The sequence below is a fragment of the Python bivittatus genome, unplaced genomic scaffold (genome assembly GCF_059951505.1).
Source record: "Python bivittatus isolate LINGU-HERP-01145 unplaced genomic scaffold, Pbiv_v1 ctg000700_np1212, whole genome shotgun sequence".
In the NCBI taxonomy this organism is placed as follows: domain Eukaryota; kingdom Metazoa; phylum Chordata; class Lepidosauria; order Squamata; family Pythonidae; genus Python; species Python bivittatus.
Genome location: NW_028277098.1, coordinates 87,053,615 through 87,072,204, shown reverse-complemented (window position 1 = coordinate 87,072,204; position 18,590 = coordinate 87,053,615). Strand labels below are relative to the sequence as shown.

General features: G+C 41.1%; 1 protein-coding gene across 2 annotated transcripts in view; it reads left to right on the top strand.

Annotated features, from left to right (window-relative positions):
• The window catches only part of RIPOR3 (RIPOR family member 3), a 104,115-nt gene extending 86,714 nt beyond the window's left edge, over nucleotides 1–17,401 (top strand). For both annotated transcript variants that reach the window (XM_088153956.1, XM_088153955.1), the window contains exons 16-22: nucleotides 3,461–3,596; nucleotides 4,933–5,094; nucleotides 7,012–7,170; nucleotides 9,319–9,521; nucleotides 10,559–10,642; nucleotides 12,370–12,460; nucleotides 16,534–17,401. In XM_088153956.1, coding sequence (XP_088010082.1) covers nucleotides 3,461–3,596; nucleotides 4,933–5,094; nucleotides 7,012–7,170; nucleotides 9,319–9,521; nucleotides 10,559–10,642; nucleotides 12,370–12,460; nucleotides 16,534–16,634 — 936 coding nt within the window. In that variant the 3' untranslated portion in view covers nucleotides 16,635–17,401. The remainder of the gene's footprint in view (nucleotides 1–3,460; nucleotides 3,597–4,932; nucleotides 5,095–7,011; nucleotides 7,171–9,318; nucleotides 9,522–10,558; nucleotides 10,643–12,369; nucleotides 12,461–16,533) is intronic.
• The last annotated feature ends 1,189 nt before the right edge of the window (nucleotides 17,402–18,590 follow it).

The window sequence follows — 18,590 nt, the reverse complement described above, 5'->3', positions numbered from 1 at the left end:
GATCTTAGCTCTGCCACTTGTTGTTTGGGCCTCTGCCCTGCCAGGTTAATGAAAAGGCTAGGGAGAAGTCCGGGAGCTGGATCCAGGCAGTACTCAGTGGTTTTTGAAGAAAGGACAGTTTTCAGGAGCCTTGAAAGAGACAATTCAAGGAGCCAGACCTGGATGGATAACTAATGTCTCATCTCCAACTTTTTTTTATGGGGAAGGTTGTTGAGAAAGTGGTGGCCCTGCTATTACAGAGGGCTCAGGAGGATACAGATTATCTGGACCTGTGACAGTCTGGCATCAGGCCCAGACATATGCAGTGGTCATTCTCATGAATCCTGGAGGGACTTGTTTGGAGGGAGAGTGATTATCCTTGTTCTTTTAGACTCCTCAGCAGCCTTTGATACTGTCAATCATCATTCTCGACCACCTGCAAGGGTTGGGAATTGAGTCTGTGGGTGGGGAGATACTAAGACTCAACCCAAGCAAGACGGAGTGGCTGTTAGTTCAGAAGCCCTCTCATTCCAGGACTGCACTAACTCTCAGGGGGGTTGTGCTCCCTCAGCAGAGACCATTTGGATTCACAGCTATAGTTCACAATTTAGTTCAAGACGCTACCTCTAAAGCCACATATGCCTCAAGGTCTGGGTATCTAAAAGACTGCCTTTCCCAGATAGATTCTGCTGACCAAATCTGGATGGCCAGATAATACACATAATAAGGCTCCCCACTTACCAGGAGGTATGGTAGGAAGGGGGTCTGGCAGTAGACATTCTTTGTGGGGGATTCCCTCCTGTGGAACAACCTGCCCCAAGGCATAACCTCATGGCCTTCCAGAAGCTCATAAAAACCCAACTCTTCCAGACAGCCTTTGCCGGGGGCTGACTACAAAGTCGTCAGTGCTAAAAATAGTGTTAATGAATTGTCATAATTCTATATTGTACTTTCTATTATTTGTTTGTTTATTCTATATAGCCACCCATCTCAAATACATGACTCTGGGCAGCTTAGAACAATTAAAAGCAATGCAAAAAACAGACTGCAATATAAAAACATATCAAAAGCACATAAAACCATATTTTTAAAAAGCATATAATCTGCAGCTGAGCTATAAAACAGGAAACAACACTTATGATAACTACTGTACAGTATGGTGGGAAAGCCATATCTTTAAGGCCTTACAAAAGGTCAGTAGGGTTGGAGCTAATCTGAACTCAAGGGATGATGTTCCAGAGGCAGCAGATCAATCAGGTAGGTAGGTGGGTCGGTGGTGGATGATAGATAGATAGATAGATAGATAGATAGATAGATAGATAGATAGTTAGACAGACAGACAGACAGACAGACAGACAGACAGACAGACAGATAGATAGATAGATAGGATTGTGGAAAAAAAAAAAGAATGAACTGCAAAGCATCACCTTCCTCATGTATTAATGATGGGGTCAGACATGCCAATTGGCTAGACCAGTATTTTTCCAACTAATGAAATAATCTGAAAGTTCAGGCTTGGAACTCTGAATGAATGAAGGAGAGCCATCACATCATAGCTCCAGCTAGTCTGTTCCACTTGGCAAATGGAGATGCTTGGAATCAGAATGGGAACCTTCAGAACCAATCCTGTATGATGGACCTATACTCCGTTCCACAATTGACAAAAGGCTATGTCCTTTAGGGGTATAATTGATGATAACCTATTCTGTATCTAAGAACACGATAGTGTGCTACTTCTTTCTCTATATTTGCTTGTGCTGTAGGAGTGAGTACAAGCCTTGCCCAGCCAGTGGGTGTCCAGAATGCTGAGTCTGCATGCTAGTTACCCGCAGGATCACCACAATCCTCAGAGGAGAGAGACCAATTTCTGGAAGTGCCATGATGCTTTGACGCCTGGAGGTCCTATTCATGCTGATTCACAAACAGATCCTCTGGCTAAAAGCCTGTTGCTGTCAGCATATTTTCAATTATAGGAGTCAAAGTCTCCCAAGCAAATTTAACAGTCAAAGAGCAGGAATAAATTTTGAGTTCTTTCAATATAAACAGTGGGGTCTCCCAAGGATTTATAAAGAGTTGAGTCCTCCAGAGATCTGTAAAGGTTCATAAAGCATCTGGAGTTAACTATAAACATCATTTTGCTGTAGAAACTGATTATCGAAAGTGATTAAAACTATGGTTGTGAAAATATAAGGGAATTCTAAAAGGATTTCTCTAATGCTGTGCCAAAATCCACCTTGTAATTTCTCAAAAGTTATTTCTTCCCTACATAAGGACCTTCTGCTTTTTTACCTTATGCTCAGGATGTTTGAGAATTCCTTCTGAATTTCTCTTGGAAGTTGTGGAGTGTATTACAGAGAGTATTGTGATCACTTTCCTGTACAGAAGCCTCCTAGGCTGCTGACACTTCCCAACCAGAAAAAGTCCCCTGGAAGGAAGTTAAATGAAAGTATGGGAAGCCATAGAAGCTGCAGAACACTGTACAATGAAAAACAGAACATTCACTCACCTCCCTTACCCACCTTGTAATTATATATGTACAAGAACACCCCATTCTCCCAGGAACATTTCACCAAAATTCTATTCTTTGGAGGAAAAAAAATCTCAGTCGAAATTAGTAGGAAAAATGTATAACGTTACTTGAAAGGGCACTGTATTGCTCTGGACTGATTAAATGCATGCTGAACTGGTGTGTGTTTTTCACTTGAAGCAAGTGTAAAGTAATGCACATTGGAATAAAAAGTCAGAACTTCACATCTGCCTTGTGTATCTGAGCTCACAGAGGATAACCAGGAAAAGGATTTGGAGGGTATGCTGGATAACTTGAGGAAAATATCATCCATAATAACTGTGGAGAAAAAAAAAATTCAATACTGAAGTTCTAAAAAAATGTAAAATAAAACTGTGGTTATCATAAAAAGATAAAATCTCCTTCAAGTAGAGTTTGATGCCTGGTGATTGTATGGAGTGGTTTGTCATGGCCGCCCTTCAGGGTGTTTTCCCAACTTCCCCAGCCTAACTACTTTCCTCAGATTTTCTGGTCATTTCTCATCCTTAGTAGTAAGTAGTTACCACCTTGCTTAGTCTTTTCAAGGTTAGACAAGATCAGCTAAGTGCTGCTATCTGCTGTGGCAAATATCTTCATACCTTTGTACAAAGATGTAGTGTGAGTATACCTGGAATATTGCATACACTTGTGGCCACCTAACCTCCCAAAAAGACTTTTAGAGCTGGTAGAGGTGCATAATGGTAAAGTTACCCCTGAGCATTTTTCTTTGGTCCCACATGTTGGTGACAACATAACAACTTCAGGAAGAAGGAAGTGATTTTAATTTCTGTCCAGAGTCAGTAATGGTAGGCAGATTTTATCCTTGATGGCCTTGAAGAACATTTGGAGCAGGTTCAGCAGATTTTGGCTGGTTCTGTGTTTAATCTAAATCATTGAGCATTCATATTTTTCTCTCTCCCCCCCTTTGGTTTCCAGAAACTCATAAAGCCAAACTTAGCTCCAATTATCCAGGAGAACCTTTTGAAAGAAGTGTCACAACAGAAGCATGTCTTAGAAATAATTTCTGCTCTGGCTACTCCCGTGCCACGGAATGTTACTTCTGTTGAAGAAAGTAAGTTATGTGCATCCAGGATTTGAGAGCTGAAACAGGCTGTAAAAAATTTCTGAACTTCTCTCTAGAATCTTCAACCTGGTGTTCCCAACTGTTTCCCTAATGCATCCCATTAAATCATCATCAAAATGCTTTGTGGTCCACCATTCCTGTCAAGAATTTGGCCTGTGTGGGTGCTGTGCTGTGTGTGATTTCCCCCTCCCTGGCTGATAATATTTAAAAGATTCCAAAATTAAACAATACTTAAAAAAAAAATACTTTTAAAAGGCTGAAATCTTGTGAAATTTCAAATGTTTTGAGAGTTTAACATTCCAAATTTCACGAGAGCTTAGTGTTCTCACCTAAAACCTTACGCAGTCGTATATATGTTTATATATATGTATGTATGTATGTATGTATGTATGCATGCATGCATGCATGCATGTATGTATGTATGTATGTATAAATAATTTATTTTATTCTGGTGCCTGCATATGGACCACCTGCAGGTTGATTTATTCATCATGCAGTCTGGTTTATTTATCCAAGCTGTGGAGTGCCAGAAAAAGTCTCTGGATCAATCACTGCTTTCTTGTAAGTCAGAATTCAGGGCTAAGCAATCGTATTCATAGTAGAGCAACAGAATGGATGAAGAGCATCTCTGGTTTTGTTGTTGTTGCTGCACCTAAGTGAGAGCTGGGAGGGTATTAAAGACGGCAGATTTAACTAGGAATCAGGTTGTGCTCTTTGGGATCACATCAAATGTCAGCATGGATCCTCTCAACATTTATTATGGCTTGCAGTTTGTATGACTGCATCTGGAAAAAAAGCATTTGAAATCTGCAATGTCTAAAGCTAGAACAAGGCTCAGGGGCTATGTGGTTTTTGCAATTACAGATGTTTTTGTAATGAACAGATTTTTATTTATGTTTCGTTGCTGCTGGGTGAGTTGGTTTCTCAGTTGTCTGGCAAAACATTTGAGAAATGTCTCCCTTCTTTCCTTGTCATATAATCACTTGAAATTCTGACCCATGGGTTGGGTAGGTGAGGTGAATAAAAGACTAGTAGCGTAATTTGGTAACATACCAGGGATAGCCAATCTGGTGCCTTGCAGATCTTTTGGGCTACAACTCCCACAGTCACTTATGGTTGATTACGTTGGCTACAGCTAATGAGAGTTGAAGTCCAAAACATCTGGAGTGTATTAAGCTACCTATTCTTGATCCACACATTCTTATTTTATGTGTTTGCATATATTCAAAATTGTAGTGGTTCATCTTGGCATGATCTAGTATTCTATTTCCAGCTGAAAGAAAGTTCTGATTCCATGGCTAACTTCCAAAGCTATCTTTTGCAGTTATCCAAAAAGCCAAAAAGCAGAAACACTGCTTGAAGATCTGGAGTAAGTGCACTGAACAGGGAAGCATATTATTCTGTCCAGTGGAAAGATTTTGGAATCCTTTGAAATATATATTGATGTTCAAAACAAAAGAGAAATATCGACACCATCTAGAAAAAGGTACTTTTTAATATGTGGGTCATCTGATTGTTTTGGACTGAAAATGTCTCTTGTTTATGTTCAGAGCTAATAAGGTTTATTCTAGACCAGGGGTCTCAAAATCAAATCTGTCAAGAGTTTTGCATGAGTCCAAGGGCTACTTGAAGCCTTTTCATACATTGATATACTGTAGAAGTCCCTAGTGAGTTAACAAGGAAGAAGAGGAAGAATATCACATTCAATATAAATGTATTACAGGTATCCTCACCTAGTGACCAGAATTGGGACTGGCAACTCTGTTGCTAAGCAATGTGGTTGCTAAGCGTGAAACATCACGTGACTGCAACAGGCTTATGACTTCACTTTCCCTTTGTTTGTTAAGCAAAGCAGCGGGGTCATTAAACAAGACATCACATGACTGCAACTTGCAATTTGACTGTCAGCTTCCCCATTGACTTTGCTTGTCAGAAGCCATTTGTGAAGTGTGCAAATGGCGATCACATGACTGTGGGATTCTGCGATGGTCATAAAAGACCGCCGGTTGTGAAATGCTCGAATCTCAATCATGTGACTGCAGGGACACTGCGATTGTTGTAAATGTGAGGACTGGTCATCAAGTTACTTTTTCAGCACCTTCATAACTTCAAATGGTAACTAAACAAGGCGGTTGGTAAGCTAGGTCTACCTGTTAATATATTTTTTTAAAACTTCATTGCTATGCTTTTGCCATTTCACTGTGGCCACCTTATTGGGTAAGAAAAATTGTTCAAAGAGAATTCTATGAAAATTAAAGTGCTATATATCTGTCCAAAGGCATTTAGTGGGATGGAGGAGCCATCCCTGCTGCGCCCAACATACAAAGCGGAAAGCCACTCACTGCAAGAGCTTCTGGGAGGCTCCTGTGCCTGCATTTCGGCCTGGGTAACAAGGCAAGTGGCAGCTGGCAGACAGAGAGCAACAGCTTTGCTGTCAAGCAGATAGGAGGGAGTGGTCAAACACTGAGGGGTGAACTGCAGCAGAAGGTCCATAACCAGCCAAGGGGTAGAACAGATCCACTCTGCTAAGCACCATGTATGTAAAGGAACCCAACAAGGCCTGCTACATCACAGTTGTAGCGCTGCCTTTAGGGAAGAATGGAGGCTCTGACAGGGGCAGGGGCAGTGCGGGTGGCGGTACGAGCAGTGGTGTGAGCACAAGAAGGGCAAGCAAGGGCTGCACAGCCATGCAGTGGTGCTCAGAGCAAGCACTGGCAGCCCTGTGGTCCCCACGCACAATGATGTAGCTGAGCCCGACTCCCACAGGCAAATTTGGACTTGCAGGATCCCTTTGCATGAGGGGTGAGGCACACTTGCCCACCTCCACTGGCACTCTGCATGCCAGTTCCTGGCTGGGAGTCAAGGCAGACTAGCCAGCTCTTTCAGACCACCCCACTTCATAGTTAATAGTTTCTTATTCCAATAGAAGAGAATATATGTAGCTCAGGGTTGAACTGTGGAGTCTTATTATAAACCATGGAGTGTTGTAGCCTCCTGTTCTGTTTCTATAGCACAAGGATTGGTCTTGAAGAATGATTATTTTTGAAGGGCTTTTATTTGACATTTTTGACATTTGATTTTTGATAAAACTGCTAATGCTAGTTGGTAAGCAATTTATTAATTTTGCAACAAAAGAATTTAATGTTATTACATTGTTTTCTATTGAGAAAATAGGTGTTGGTATTTATCATTTATATCAATGTGTTGTATAGTGCGTTTCAGCTCATGAATTTATAGATTATAGTGTGTTGCTATAGATTGTTTTGACACCTTGTGAGTCAACTTGACAGATGGCTTGTAGCCTTAGAAATAAGGAAATAAATCAATATATTATGGTTAAAACAGTGTGCAGTCCACATCAAAGAGATATACGCACTTCTCAATTCTCTACATTCCCCTTCAGTTTTGCAGATATTCCTGGAACAGATAGTTGGAGGCATTTTATTAGGTAACTCGACAGATCTCCCAGCTGAATCCGTGACGTTATTCCAGTTTTACAGCTATCTGGAGAAACACCATGTAAACAACTTGGAAAAATATTTGATCCGATTTGCTAAAGAAGGTAAATGGGTGGATAGAAATGGAGAACCAAAATAAAATTTGGTTGATTCCCAACCCTAAATGTTGAAATAAGAAAATCAGTGGCAATTTTGTTGGTACAATTAATTTATTTCAAAGATTTGCATGCTGCCAATTCATCTTAGATTCTAGGCAGCTTTCAGGCAACAGCACAGTCAAGTACAAATTAAAACATCCTCTCAACCCTAGATGACCAATTCCAATTTAGCAGTTTCTTTCAATTGGGTGGCAATCCTTGCCCTGAAAGTTCTTGGGAAGAGCTTTATCTTAATGAGCTTCTGCAATGACAATAGGAGAGGGATTGTCTTGACCTCAGAGGCAAACTGCTCCACAGAGAAAGGTAATGACCAAGAAGACCTGCTCCCAAGACCCTACTTCCTTCACATCTCAAGAAGGAAGGAATCCACAGCATGCCCTCCCACCAGCGCACACTGGATGGATAGATTCCAGATGGAGTAGACAGTCTCAGAAATAATGAGGCCCAGAACTATAATGAGTTTTAAGGGTGATAACAATCTAGGTTGCAGGGGATAACAATGGCATGTCTGTTCCTAATGTTGCTGGTAGCTTGGGCTTTTCTATGGAAAAGAAATGCAGTCAAATGCGTTAGTAATTAGCAAATATCATTGTCTGATCTTTGGGACAGCAGTTGTTGAAAAGCTTCCCATTTGTCATGAAATGCTATCCTTAATTTTTTCCCATCCAGACTTTTTTCTGATCAGCCTCAGTGACCCATCATTTGATTTCTCCCAAAGGCCAGGACTGAATAATTTAGGAACATTGTGAATATGTGCTTGGGCCTGAGCGTCACTGCTGCCTCCTAGCTATGCCGCTCTTGCAAGTAAGTGTATTAGGTAAGTGTTTCCCAATCTTAGCAATTTCCAGATGTGTGAGCTTCAACTTCCAGAATGTTGGCCATGTTGGCTAGGGAACTCTGGGAGTTGAAGTCCACAAATCTGTACATTGCCAAAGTTGGGAAGCACTGCTTTAGAGCCACGAGGACAATTCCTAAGAATGGAAAATTTTAACAGCAAACTCAACAAAATAAAGTAAAGCCAGTGTATCAGCATCTTTTGGGATGTATCTGTCTCAGTATCTAGATTACCTACAGGCTTCTTAGAGAAGGGCATGTTAATATTGCTTAGTACATTTACATCTCATCTTTCTCCCATTGTGGACCTCAAAGAGTCATATATAGATTTCGTAGATAATTTTAAAGTTGATTGGACCATCCCTGTTTAATTTGTTGACAAGCTGATTTGGTGGTATCTAGTACACCTCCTGTGTTTTAGCATTCAGTATGTTACCACTCTTTCACTTCCATCTTGAGGCTCAGAGGAATGTCAGAACTTCAGGTTGCACTGCAGTGGGCCACTGATTTCAGTAGGAGATATTGACAGCTACTTGTCATGTTGGGTGCACACTGTTCCAATTATAGAGGGAATTTATCACCACAAGTTTGCTTTTGTGTGTGTGTGTGCCTTCGAGTCAGTATTGACTCCTGGCAACTGCCTGGACAAGTCCCTGCAGATTTTTTGGCAAGACTTCAGAAATGGCTTGTCATTGTCCCCTCCTTCTTAGGGCTGAGAGGGAGGTCAGTCACTCCCACAGCTGGCTTTGTGCCTGAGGCAGGACTAGAACTCACAGGGTCCCACTTTCCAGCCTGATGCCTTAACCAAACTGGCTTTATACAACTTCGCTGCTGGAAAATAAAACCAGGAGAGGAGGAACAATTTAAGGATCTACTTCTGGAGTTCCCAGAGGCATCTGATGGGGAAAGAAGAAGCAGAAGCAGGTGGGCTTTCATCCTATAGGGATGTTTTAACATTCATTCAGCCCCCAATATTCCAGTTCAAAGGTCTGGAAGTAGTGTTTTAGCATTGCTTTGGGCCTGTATCCTTGGAGAGGATACTTCTAGTCACAGTAGTTAGCACAATGGCTTGATCAGAAATGATAACTCAAAGACCACATATGGTTTCAGATTTGAGAATAACCCCCCCCCCCTTAAAAAAAAACACAGTCTTTTAGCCTTTGGCTTTGCCTTTTTCACCACAGCACCAAAGGATGGGAGACAACAATAGTAATAGTTTTTCTGAGCCTCTCTATTTATGGCTGAATTCCTTTCTTCCAGTAATATTGACAGAAGACCTGCAACGTCCTGGGAGAATGAAGAAAATAAAGAAGCTAAAAGGGAAGCAGCTGAATCAGCTGGAACCTCTGCCTCAGACCTTACGGCTCCTTGCAGTCCTGCAGCTTGATGAGAATCATCGTATAGGCAAAGCGGCCACATCATGCCTTTCTCGGGCAGCAGCCAACAGGAATTTCAGGGAAAAGGTATGAGCTTTCCTCTTTCCCCAGAATGTCCTACTAGCTGCACCCTGGAAATATATGCATCTCCATGCATTTCAGTAGCCAGAGGTCTGCTTTGTCTGCCTTCTGTCCATGGCAGGGGCTTCAAATGCAGCGCCATGGAAATCCTAGCCAGTATAGGTATTTTTATGTACCTGGAATAAGTATCCTTGATTTATACTTTGGATCCTCCACGGATCTCCTGCTGACATGCATCACTTCCCTCCTCCATGTATAGTTTTCATAGTAATCTAGGTCAGGTAAACTAAAGCAAGGGAGTGTTTTGTTCGCATTAGGACATGAACTACATGAGCAAGCAGAGATCTGATCTTGCATCTCCTTTCTCCAAGTCCAACCCTTCGAGACAGCTTTCCTTAACCCAGATGCAATGAATTACATTCCCATAATTACCCACTTGCACTAAGGATGTGCCGAGCTGAGAATTGAGAAATTTGTAGCCCAGCTCTTCCAGGGCGGAGCCAGATTGAAGGAAAAGTGGCCCTAACCAGTACATTGCCCTTCTTTGCTTAAGTTGGGGTGAAGTGGCAGGAAGTGAACCTCATTGGCCTTTTGTAATTGAATAGTGAGTTATCCCTTAAAATAGCAACTGGATGGCAGTGCTGCGTAAGGGAAGAATGACGCTGGGCCTTGACAGATGTATTTGCAAGAGAATCCTTTTGAGTGAACAGCATACCAAAAAAAAAAAAAAAAGTCAGCCAGATGGCTTTAGCTATCTGGGTCAATATAATGGTGATTGTCTGAAATGTATCTGTTTGCAAAGGAAGAGAGAGAGCAGGATCACATACAGGGCTAGGGTCCCCTTTAGGATTGTTAAATTCCAACAGCCTTTTCCAGCTGGGTGCCTTCCAGATGTGTAGGGATTACAACTGGGAGGGAATTCTGGGAGTGGTGCCTCATACCCATCAGGGTGGTGCTAGGTCAGGGTTATGGCTGATACTTTTATGCTAAAGTATTTTTAAAGAAGAAATATTAACAGCCTTGTTACATTCTTTTTGCTACAGGCTCTTCCTTTTTACACAGATCTCTTAAGCAACGATGATGCTAAACTACAGCAAGCTGCATGTCTAGCCCTCAAAAACCTCAGAGTGAGTGCTTTTAAAGAAATTTTTAGAGCTATGGTTCTCAAAGTGCGGGGTTTTTATGTGAGGTGGTGTCCGTGAAGTCAGATAAATATTTTAAAATTTCTCAGTTTTAATTTCTAATACAGTAAATACGGATAGATATAACCCACATAAACCAAAACTCTTTGGCGTCCTCAATCATTTCTAAGAACGTAAAGGGTCCTGAGATCAAAATGTTTGAGAACCGCTGCTTTACAGCAGTGTTTTTCAAACTTGGCAACCTTAAGATGTGTGGACTTCAACTCCCAGAATTCCCCAGCCAGCATGGTGGCAGGGGAATTCTGGGAGTTGAAGTCCACACATCTTAGAGTTGTCAAGTTTGAAAACGCACTGCTTTAGAACATTCTTGGGGAGAGGAACCATCCGGACAAGTTTCATCAACAGCCAGCAGAGGGTGGAAAAGTCCTTCCCCAAGAGAATTTAGGACATGTTATCTGTCCTTGGAATTCTCCTAGGGCTCCACTATCTTGGAACAGCGCAGGGGGCATCTGTCAAAGAAGGTACCCTCCAAATTTCTTCTGTTTGGAGAACAAAGTCTGGGGTCTTAAGGAGATTCTGCGATCAGGTCGTGCATTGGTCTGGACACCAGAACATTCACTACTGTGCCTAGCTGTGCCCTCAGGACTTCGAACTCTGTGGCAGCCTTAAGCTGTGGAAATTGGTGACTTCCTTTCAGGCACCAGTTCATTACATATATTTGTGAAAGCATTTTGCAGACTGTTTACCCTTTGCTGAAATTACAGCTCCTGATAAACAAGCAGAACTTAGCATTGCAACATGGGCAAATGATCCCTGTTGGCTTTCTTAGAAAACAAACCCAACTGTTGCAGTCCAATGTTTTGCTTCAAAGTGTGCCAAACCCAGAAAAAGGACAACGAGTAAGCAGGGAGAATAGAAAGGAGGACTAGAGGTAGTAGTGGGAGTAAAGTTAGTAACTTTCTGGAAAGGTAGTGCTATTTTGGGAATGAGAATGCTTCCATCCGCCCTTCCTGCAGCTGTGTTGCACGTGAGCTCACAGTATGTTCTCAAAATTCCAAATGTACCCATTTCCCCCATCCTCCCCCCCCCCAAAAAAATGTTGGAGAGCCCTTTAAGTAATAACATTGCACTGAGAGCCAGTTTGGTATAGGGGTTAAGGTCCTGGCTGGGAAACCAGGAGACTGTAAGTTCTAGGCCTGCCTTAGGCATGAAAGCCAGCTGGGGGACTTAGGGCCAGTCCCTCTCTCTCAGTCCAACCCACCACACAGGGCTGTTGTTGTGGAGAAAATAGGAGGCAGGAGTACTGGGTGTGTTTGCCATCTTGGGTTGCATATAAAAAAGGCAGGATAAAAAAATGTATTCGGTAAATTATGATAGACAAAGAACATGATGCTTCTGGGTGTCACTGGCTTGCACTCATGCAGTGGGGACTCACTTGTCTGGATAGTGTGTTACAAATGAACTTCCAGGTCAATTATTGTATTGCTCTAGCCTTCTGAGCTGGAGAATGGGTAGAAGCAGAGCATTAAGGAAACAAAGATGCAGGTAAAATTCTCCATCATGAGACGCTGGTCTGTCCTTTCTCTACTGGAATGCCATACATTTCAATTTACTGAAGCAGAGGTTAGCTGTTCTTAGAGAGATGCATTGAGGTTAAGAATGGGGAAGAAACCATAAGGTGCTGTTATTGAAATGTTTCTTTTACCAAACAGGGCATTGAAAGTCTAGAGCAAATTGCCAGACTGTGCCAGTCAGAAACGGAGGAAGTGCGGAACGCTGCCAGAGAAACAACACTTTCATTTGGTAAATACTTTCATGATCCTCTGCTTAGGGGTTCTGAGTGAGAGTGAATAGCAAGTACAGGTAGTCCTCATTTAGTGACCACAATTGGGACTGGCAACTCAGTTGTTAAGTGAAGCGGTTGCTAAATGAAACCACAACTGTGCTTATGATCTTACTTCAGCTTTCCTTTGCTTTACCAACCTGCAACGGTTGTAAATGCAAGGATTTGTCATAAAGTTACTTTTTCATCACCATTCCAACTGTGAACAGTCACTAAATGAAGACTACCTGTAAAGTAGCAAGTAAAAAAAAACCTCTGGAGCTTGTAGAGTTGATCCTCTTAGTGGGGATGGGTGTTGCACCAAGATGTAAATACTGCTTGTCCTAAAGAACTGGCTTTCCTTCCACTGTTGGATCACATCTTCTAGGTATCATGAGATTTTTTCTTACGGCAAACTTAAAACGCTCTCTGCCATTTCCCTTGCTGTCCATCATGCTCCAGGTTCCAGCTGATTTTTAAAATTCTTTTTAAAATATATAATTAAAAAGTAAATGGGAAGCAAGCATGCTGTGAAGCAACGTTGTTGTTGTTATCTCTCTAATCCCAAGCATTGTTCCGGGCCTCATAAATACCCTGAAAACATTGAGAAAACCAAAATGATAGGAGGTTTCAGTCCAGTGCTTTGATGGAAGTGTATTCATTTGTCTAGAAAAAAAGTCAGAAGGAAGCTGTAATGGTGGAGACCAGCCAACAAAGCTAGAGGACACAGCAGGGACCAACCTCGTTAGTTTGCCCCCATGCCAATTTAGGTGTTTGGTGCTAGTCCCTACCCCACAGGGCAGTCACCTGGAGAGAGGGCCCGTCGCAAATGCTGGACACCACTGCTTCATGCTATCTTTAGCCAATATGGTTAGTGGTGAACCATGATGGGAGTTGTATTCCAGTAACATATGGAGTGCCACAAATTTCCCTTCTTTCCTCTGTGCCCTGATTCAGGGGTTAGTTTCTGCCATTCTAGCAGGCATACTGTAATCTCTTCTACAAATTCGGGGATGACATTTTGGTGACAGATAGTCTTGGCCTGGACCTGCCTTTCTCTTGGTTTGGAACAGCCTCTCTCAGGAGATATGGGTGACCCCAACCCTGTTGGCCTTCTGGAAGGCCAGGAAGACCTGGGTTTTCTCCCAGGCCCAGTAGGTTAATGGAAATCTGGCATCTTGGGGTGGTTTGGGGTGACATGTGGGTATGTGACATGAGGGTGATCGATCTGGATTACATTTTATGTTTGTATCTTTGTTCACCACCCAGAGTTCCACTGGCTAGATGGATGGCCATATAAATTTGTTTCATACATGAATAAATTTAGGTCTCCTCAATTAAATGTCACCTTGTGGGACTGAGGAAGTGTGCCTTCTCAGTCACTGCCCCTGCCCCCGCCCTCTGGAACAGCCTCCCCCCAGAGATACCTATGGTGCCCACTCTCCTGGGGTTCCAGAAAGCTCTTACAATCTGGCTTTGGTCCCAGGCCTGGGGTTAGTGTGTTAGCAGAACCCCTGTTGTGTTTTTTATTGTTATGGTTGTTTTTAGTCTTGGCTGTTATGTTTTGCTGTCATGTTTTCAATTGTTTAATTGACATACAAGCTACCCAGAGTCTTATGGAGTCAGCAGCCATAATAAATTTAATAAAAATACGAATAAAACAAGCAAACAAATAAATAAAAGCTACAAAGTTACACTGGAACTGGGGAGTATCCTGAATGGCTAAAATGAATGACAGGAAGCAATTTTTGAAATGTGCATTTTCTGACTGCCAAAATGCTCATTGCAGCCACCTTGTGAATTACGAACATGGGAGATCTTTTCTCAAGATGCCAAACGTGCCTGCCAACTGGAAAGATTGTCTGTGCCTATGCTATATATTTTAAAGTGTTTGAGGAAGCTATGAGACATTTTCAGAGCCCTTTCTTCTTAATAAATTATTTCCATGATGCAGAATAAATTGATTATTAGTATTCAGGAAACAATAAATACCCAATAAAGGAAGAGTAATACAGAAAGGAATCTTTGCTTATGGTGTAGAGCTGGCCTGCAAAACAAGCAGCCTTGTGTGGCCTGTTGGCGTTTTTTAAATTTACGGCTGCCAAACGTTGCCACTGCCACCCCAGAAGACACACTGCCAACGCCTCCAATGCTTCCAGGCCTCGCTGATGCTGACAGCTCCATCTCTGCCCCTGTTCCACTAGCACTGAACAGCCAGCTGGCACATCAGCCATTCCTTTGCGGCCTGCAATTATTTTTAATTTATTAATGTGGCGCTTTCCCCTATACAAGTTGTGTAGACCTAGTGTAGAAGATGGTTGAACCTATAGGGTGGAAGGCTGGAGGTATCAGACCTTCTGTCCTAGAAATCCTTTGTCCCTTCACATCCATCAGATACTTTTCACAGGAATCAGGACTGGAAATGATCAGTCCAGAAAACAATCCTCAGAATAGGAAGATTTATTCGGAAAAATACTGACGTTAAGATACAGCAATGAGAAACCTATGCATTTGGCAAATCAAAGCAGTTAGATTCTTGTTTTCTTTCTTGCACTCTTTTGATATAAGAGAGAGGAAGCCTGTCTCTTTTGAGAAGGCGAGTCAGCCTACACTTATGAATTGTTTGCAAAATGGTTACTAGCATCTTTGTCAATGTGAGAACCAGTTCTGACAACATCCTGGCTTGTGGTTCCTACTACCACCACCTATTTTTCAGGGGCAGTTGATCTGGCATCCTCCCTCCTCAACTCAATGTGTGAAAGAGATAGGAGTCTCACAACCTGTGTTTTTTTGTCAATTAAAAGTAAAAATGCATGAGCTATATCATTGTAGTACAGGTAGTCCCCAGTTTAAGAACAAATTCCATTCCCAAGGTCTGTCCTTAAGTCCAATTTGTATGTAAGCTGGAACAGTATTATTGTATAATACTGCATAAGTAGTATTGTGTAATTAACTTGAACCATTGTGCATTTAACTCAAAGCATTGTGTATTTAACTAGAATTTTGCTACAATAGGCTCTGTTCTTAACTATGGGTTGTCCATAAACCGGGCATTCTTAACTCAGGGATTAGCTATAGTGCAGCTTCCTAGCTGCAAAGAGGCATGATTCATCCCTTCCTTCCATCCTTAGGACATAGAACAATCTCCCTAGAGATAAAGAAAATGAAACTTTATTTAAAAAGAAAATATAAAAAAGGTAACCCCTCCTTTGAAGTTCAAACAGTTAAATGCAAATAGTGTTGGTAAAATAAATTATAGAGATGTTTGGATCATGATGATACAGCTTGCAAGAATATTGAGAGACATTTTGATATCTTCATATATAATCTGATAGATGGATGGATTAGGTTATATACTCCATTTCATAATTTGTACAGAGAAATAAGAGTAAACTTGTGCAGTACTGAAAAAGATAATGCAACTGATCGACAATTATCGGAAATATTTAGTTGCAGTTATTGCTACCCAAGGGGAGGGGGGCACACCAGTTACTAAAAGCAAAGGTTGACATACTTCTGCCACACAGAAATATGTAGCTTTGGATCATTTTCCTCAATGAATAAATGAACAAATATGATGTTTTGACTCATTTGTTTAACTGGGTTCTCTTTATCTAGTTTTAGGACTCGTGTGGAGAATGGATCACATTTTAAGTCATATTTATGCAGAAATACTGAAAATTCAAAAGGTTTCACAAACTTTAAAGCAGTGCTGTATTTGTCTTGTTCTTCTGTTTCAACTATTGTGGATTTTCCATTTCCCTGGGGTTCCAAACTTTAATCTGAGGCTGCTGCTAAATTCCTTTCTTTCCAAGCCTTGGTCTACTCCTCCTACAGTTCTGTCTAGATTTAAAACAAACACAGTTTTTTTGTACCCAGTGGAGGGAAGGGCTGGAGCAATCTCCCTCTATACATGACCAAGCACATCTCTCCTTTGCAGGGACAAGTATGGACAGTCTGGAAGGAGGACGACCATCTGTACCTCATGAGAATGTGGACTGCTATTCCCAACACAGCTATATTATTCATGGTTGCTTTCTGTTTTTCTTTGCAGGAGAAAAGGGAAGGTTGGCTTTTGAAAAAATGGACAAAATATGCTGTGAACTAAGAGAGGCTATGTATCAGGAGGCTGAAATTGAAATTACAGTATTTTGAACAATAGCTTCAAAGGAGGTACCAAAGGTTAGATGCTGCAGTAGAAAGTAATCTTCCAAGAGGAAGGAAGAGTTGAACACCATTGGCAAATGTAACAACAAATCATAACTAGAAAGTCTTTTAAGCATCCCCATTCTACAGTCTTCAATATAATAACTAATATTATGCTTGCACTATATCTGGATGCTGAAGATGTATAGTGAAACCCAAAACACCATTTTTGGATTTGAGGAATGTGAATTGAGAAACTTCTTTTTTTTAACTGTTGGGCATCCTCCTTCGCTTTCCATTCAAGACAAATATTTATCTTCTCTGGACACAAGAGGAGGCAGACTGTTTTATATATTTATTCATTTAATTCTTGTAGACCAAGATTTTCAAATGTAAAGTTCTAAAATTATTAGCTCATTGCAGCAAATTAACCTGTGGTCATCGTCTAGTTTGCAACAAACCTTGCAGAGGCCTTAGCCTACACAAAGGGCAAAAGCTGAAGAAAGCACCAGGAGGATCATTTCAAATTTTAGTCACTTTTTACATAAAATATCCTAGGGCAAACACATCGACCCTGCCCCCAGTTGACTCTTGTTCTTTGATTTGGGGACAGGGACTTCTGCAAGGGAAGTAAAAAAAAAAAAAAAATCAGAATGGTGGCTGCAACTGGGTTATTGAAGCCTTGTCCTGTTTTTTATTTGTATCGTATGTACAATACATGTGAAAAAGTGAGCAGGGCTTTGATTGTACATAGAGCAGTGTTCCTTAACCTTGGCTGCTTTAAGCTGTGTGGACTTCAACTCCCAGAATTCCCCAGCCAGCCAGAATTCTGGGAGTTGAAGTCCACACAGCTTAAAGCGGCCAAGGTTGAGAAACACTGACATAGAGTGAAATTCAAAACACAAAATGCTTGAATTTGAGGACTGAGATTGGAGCTTTTCAAACAGTTGTTGGGCATCCCTACTTGGCTTCCATTTAAGATGAATATTGCCATCTTGGTTTTTTTTGACAGCTCCCTCCCTCCCTCCCCCCATGGCTGCACCTATTTGGGGATATTTTCACTCACCCAGAGGGAAAGATATATCCCAAGAAATAGTTTTGGAAACATTTTATTGTCCCCCAAAGATTTGAATAGATAAATTGAAATTATAAGATTTCTTTGTCTCTGTCAATGAAGTTTAAAAATGGCTGTATACAATAAGTAGTGCCATGTGATACTAAAGAAAAATCATCTCCTCCCATTTTCTTTCCAAGGCTCAAAGCAACAACAAAGAACTAGTTTTAAATGGTCTCTAGTGGTAACCTTAAGCATATTTTTATAATGTTTTTATTGATGTTGGCAACACCTGGTTCTGAGTAACCAGGTATTAGGGCTTTGAATGCACAGTATGGTTTTCCTTTGGCTGATAAAGGTGACCATGCCAAATTTACAAGTAGGTTTTCATCACCTAATCAATATCCTTTTATACAGTATATTTTGTTCTGTATTTTTCAGTATTTATTGCTAAGACTAGTTTGAATATTCAGTTTTTTAAAAAGGTTTTATTAAAACATCTGAAAAGCATTTTCATTTTTCAAGTGATCATTTACATAAAATTAAAAAAAATGAAATATGAGTTTATAGGCAAGAGTCAATTTCATTTGGGTACATATGTTTGACTTTAAGGTGCTGGGGAAGAGACAGTGGGGAAGGTTGCAATGAGTGGGAAGTATTATACAAAAGTGGGCAGGCCATAATATGCTCATATGCAGCCCAGTTTTACAAGATTGGATTTTGGCAGAATGAGGCTCCTTTGTTTTTATTTCCATTGAGTTAAACCCATTTCTATGTATTATGCAGCAGTTTTAATAAGTTTTTCTGCTTCAGAACAGTAAGAGTGTTGTTGGTTTCTCTGCTGAACAACGGCAGTGGAATCAGAAGGGCTGATATGTAATAGAATGTCTTTAAGTCAGTTTTGACTCCTG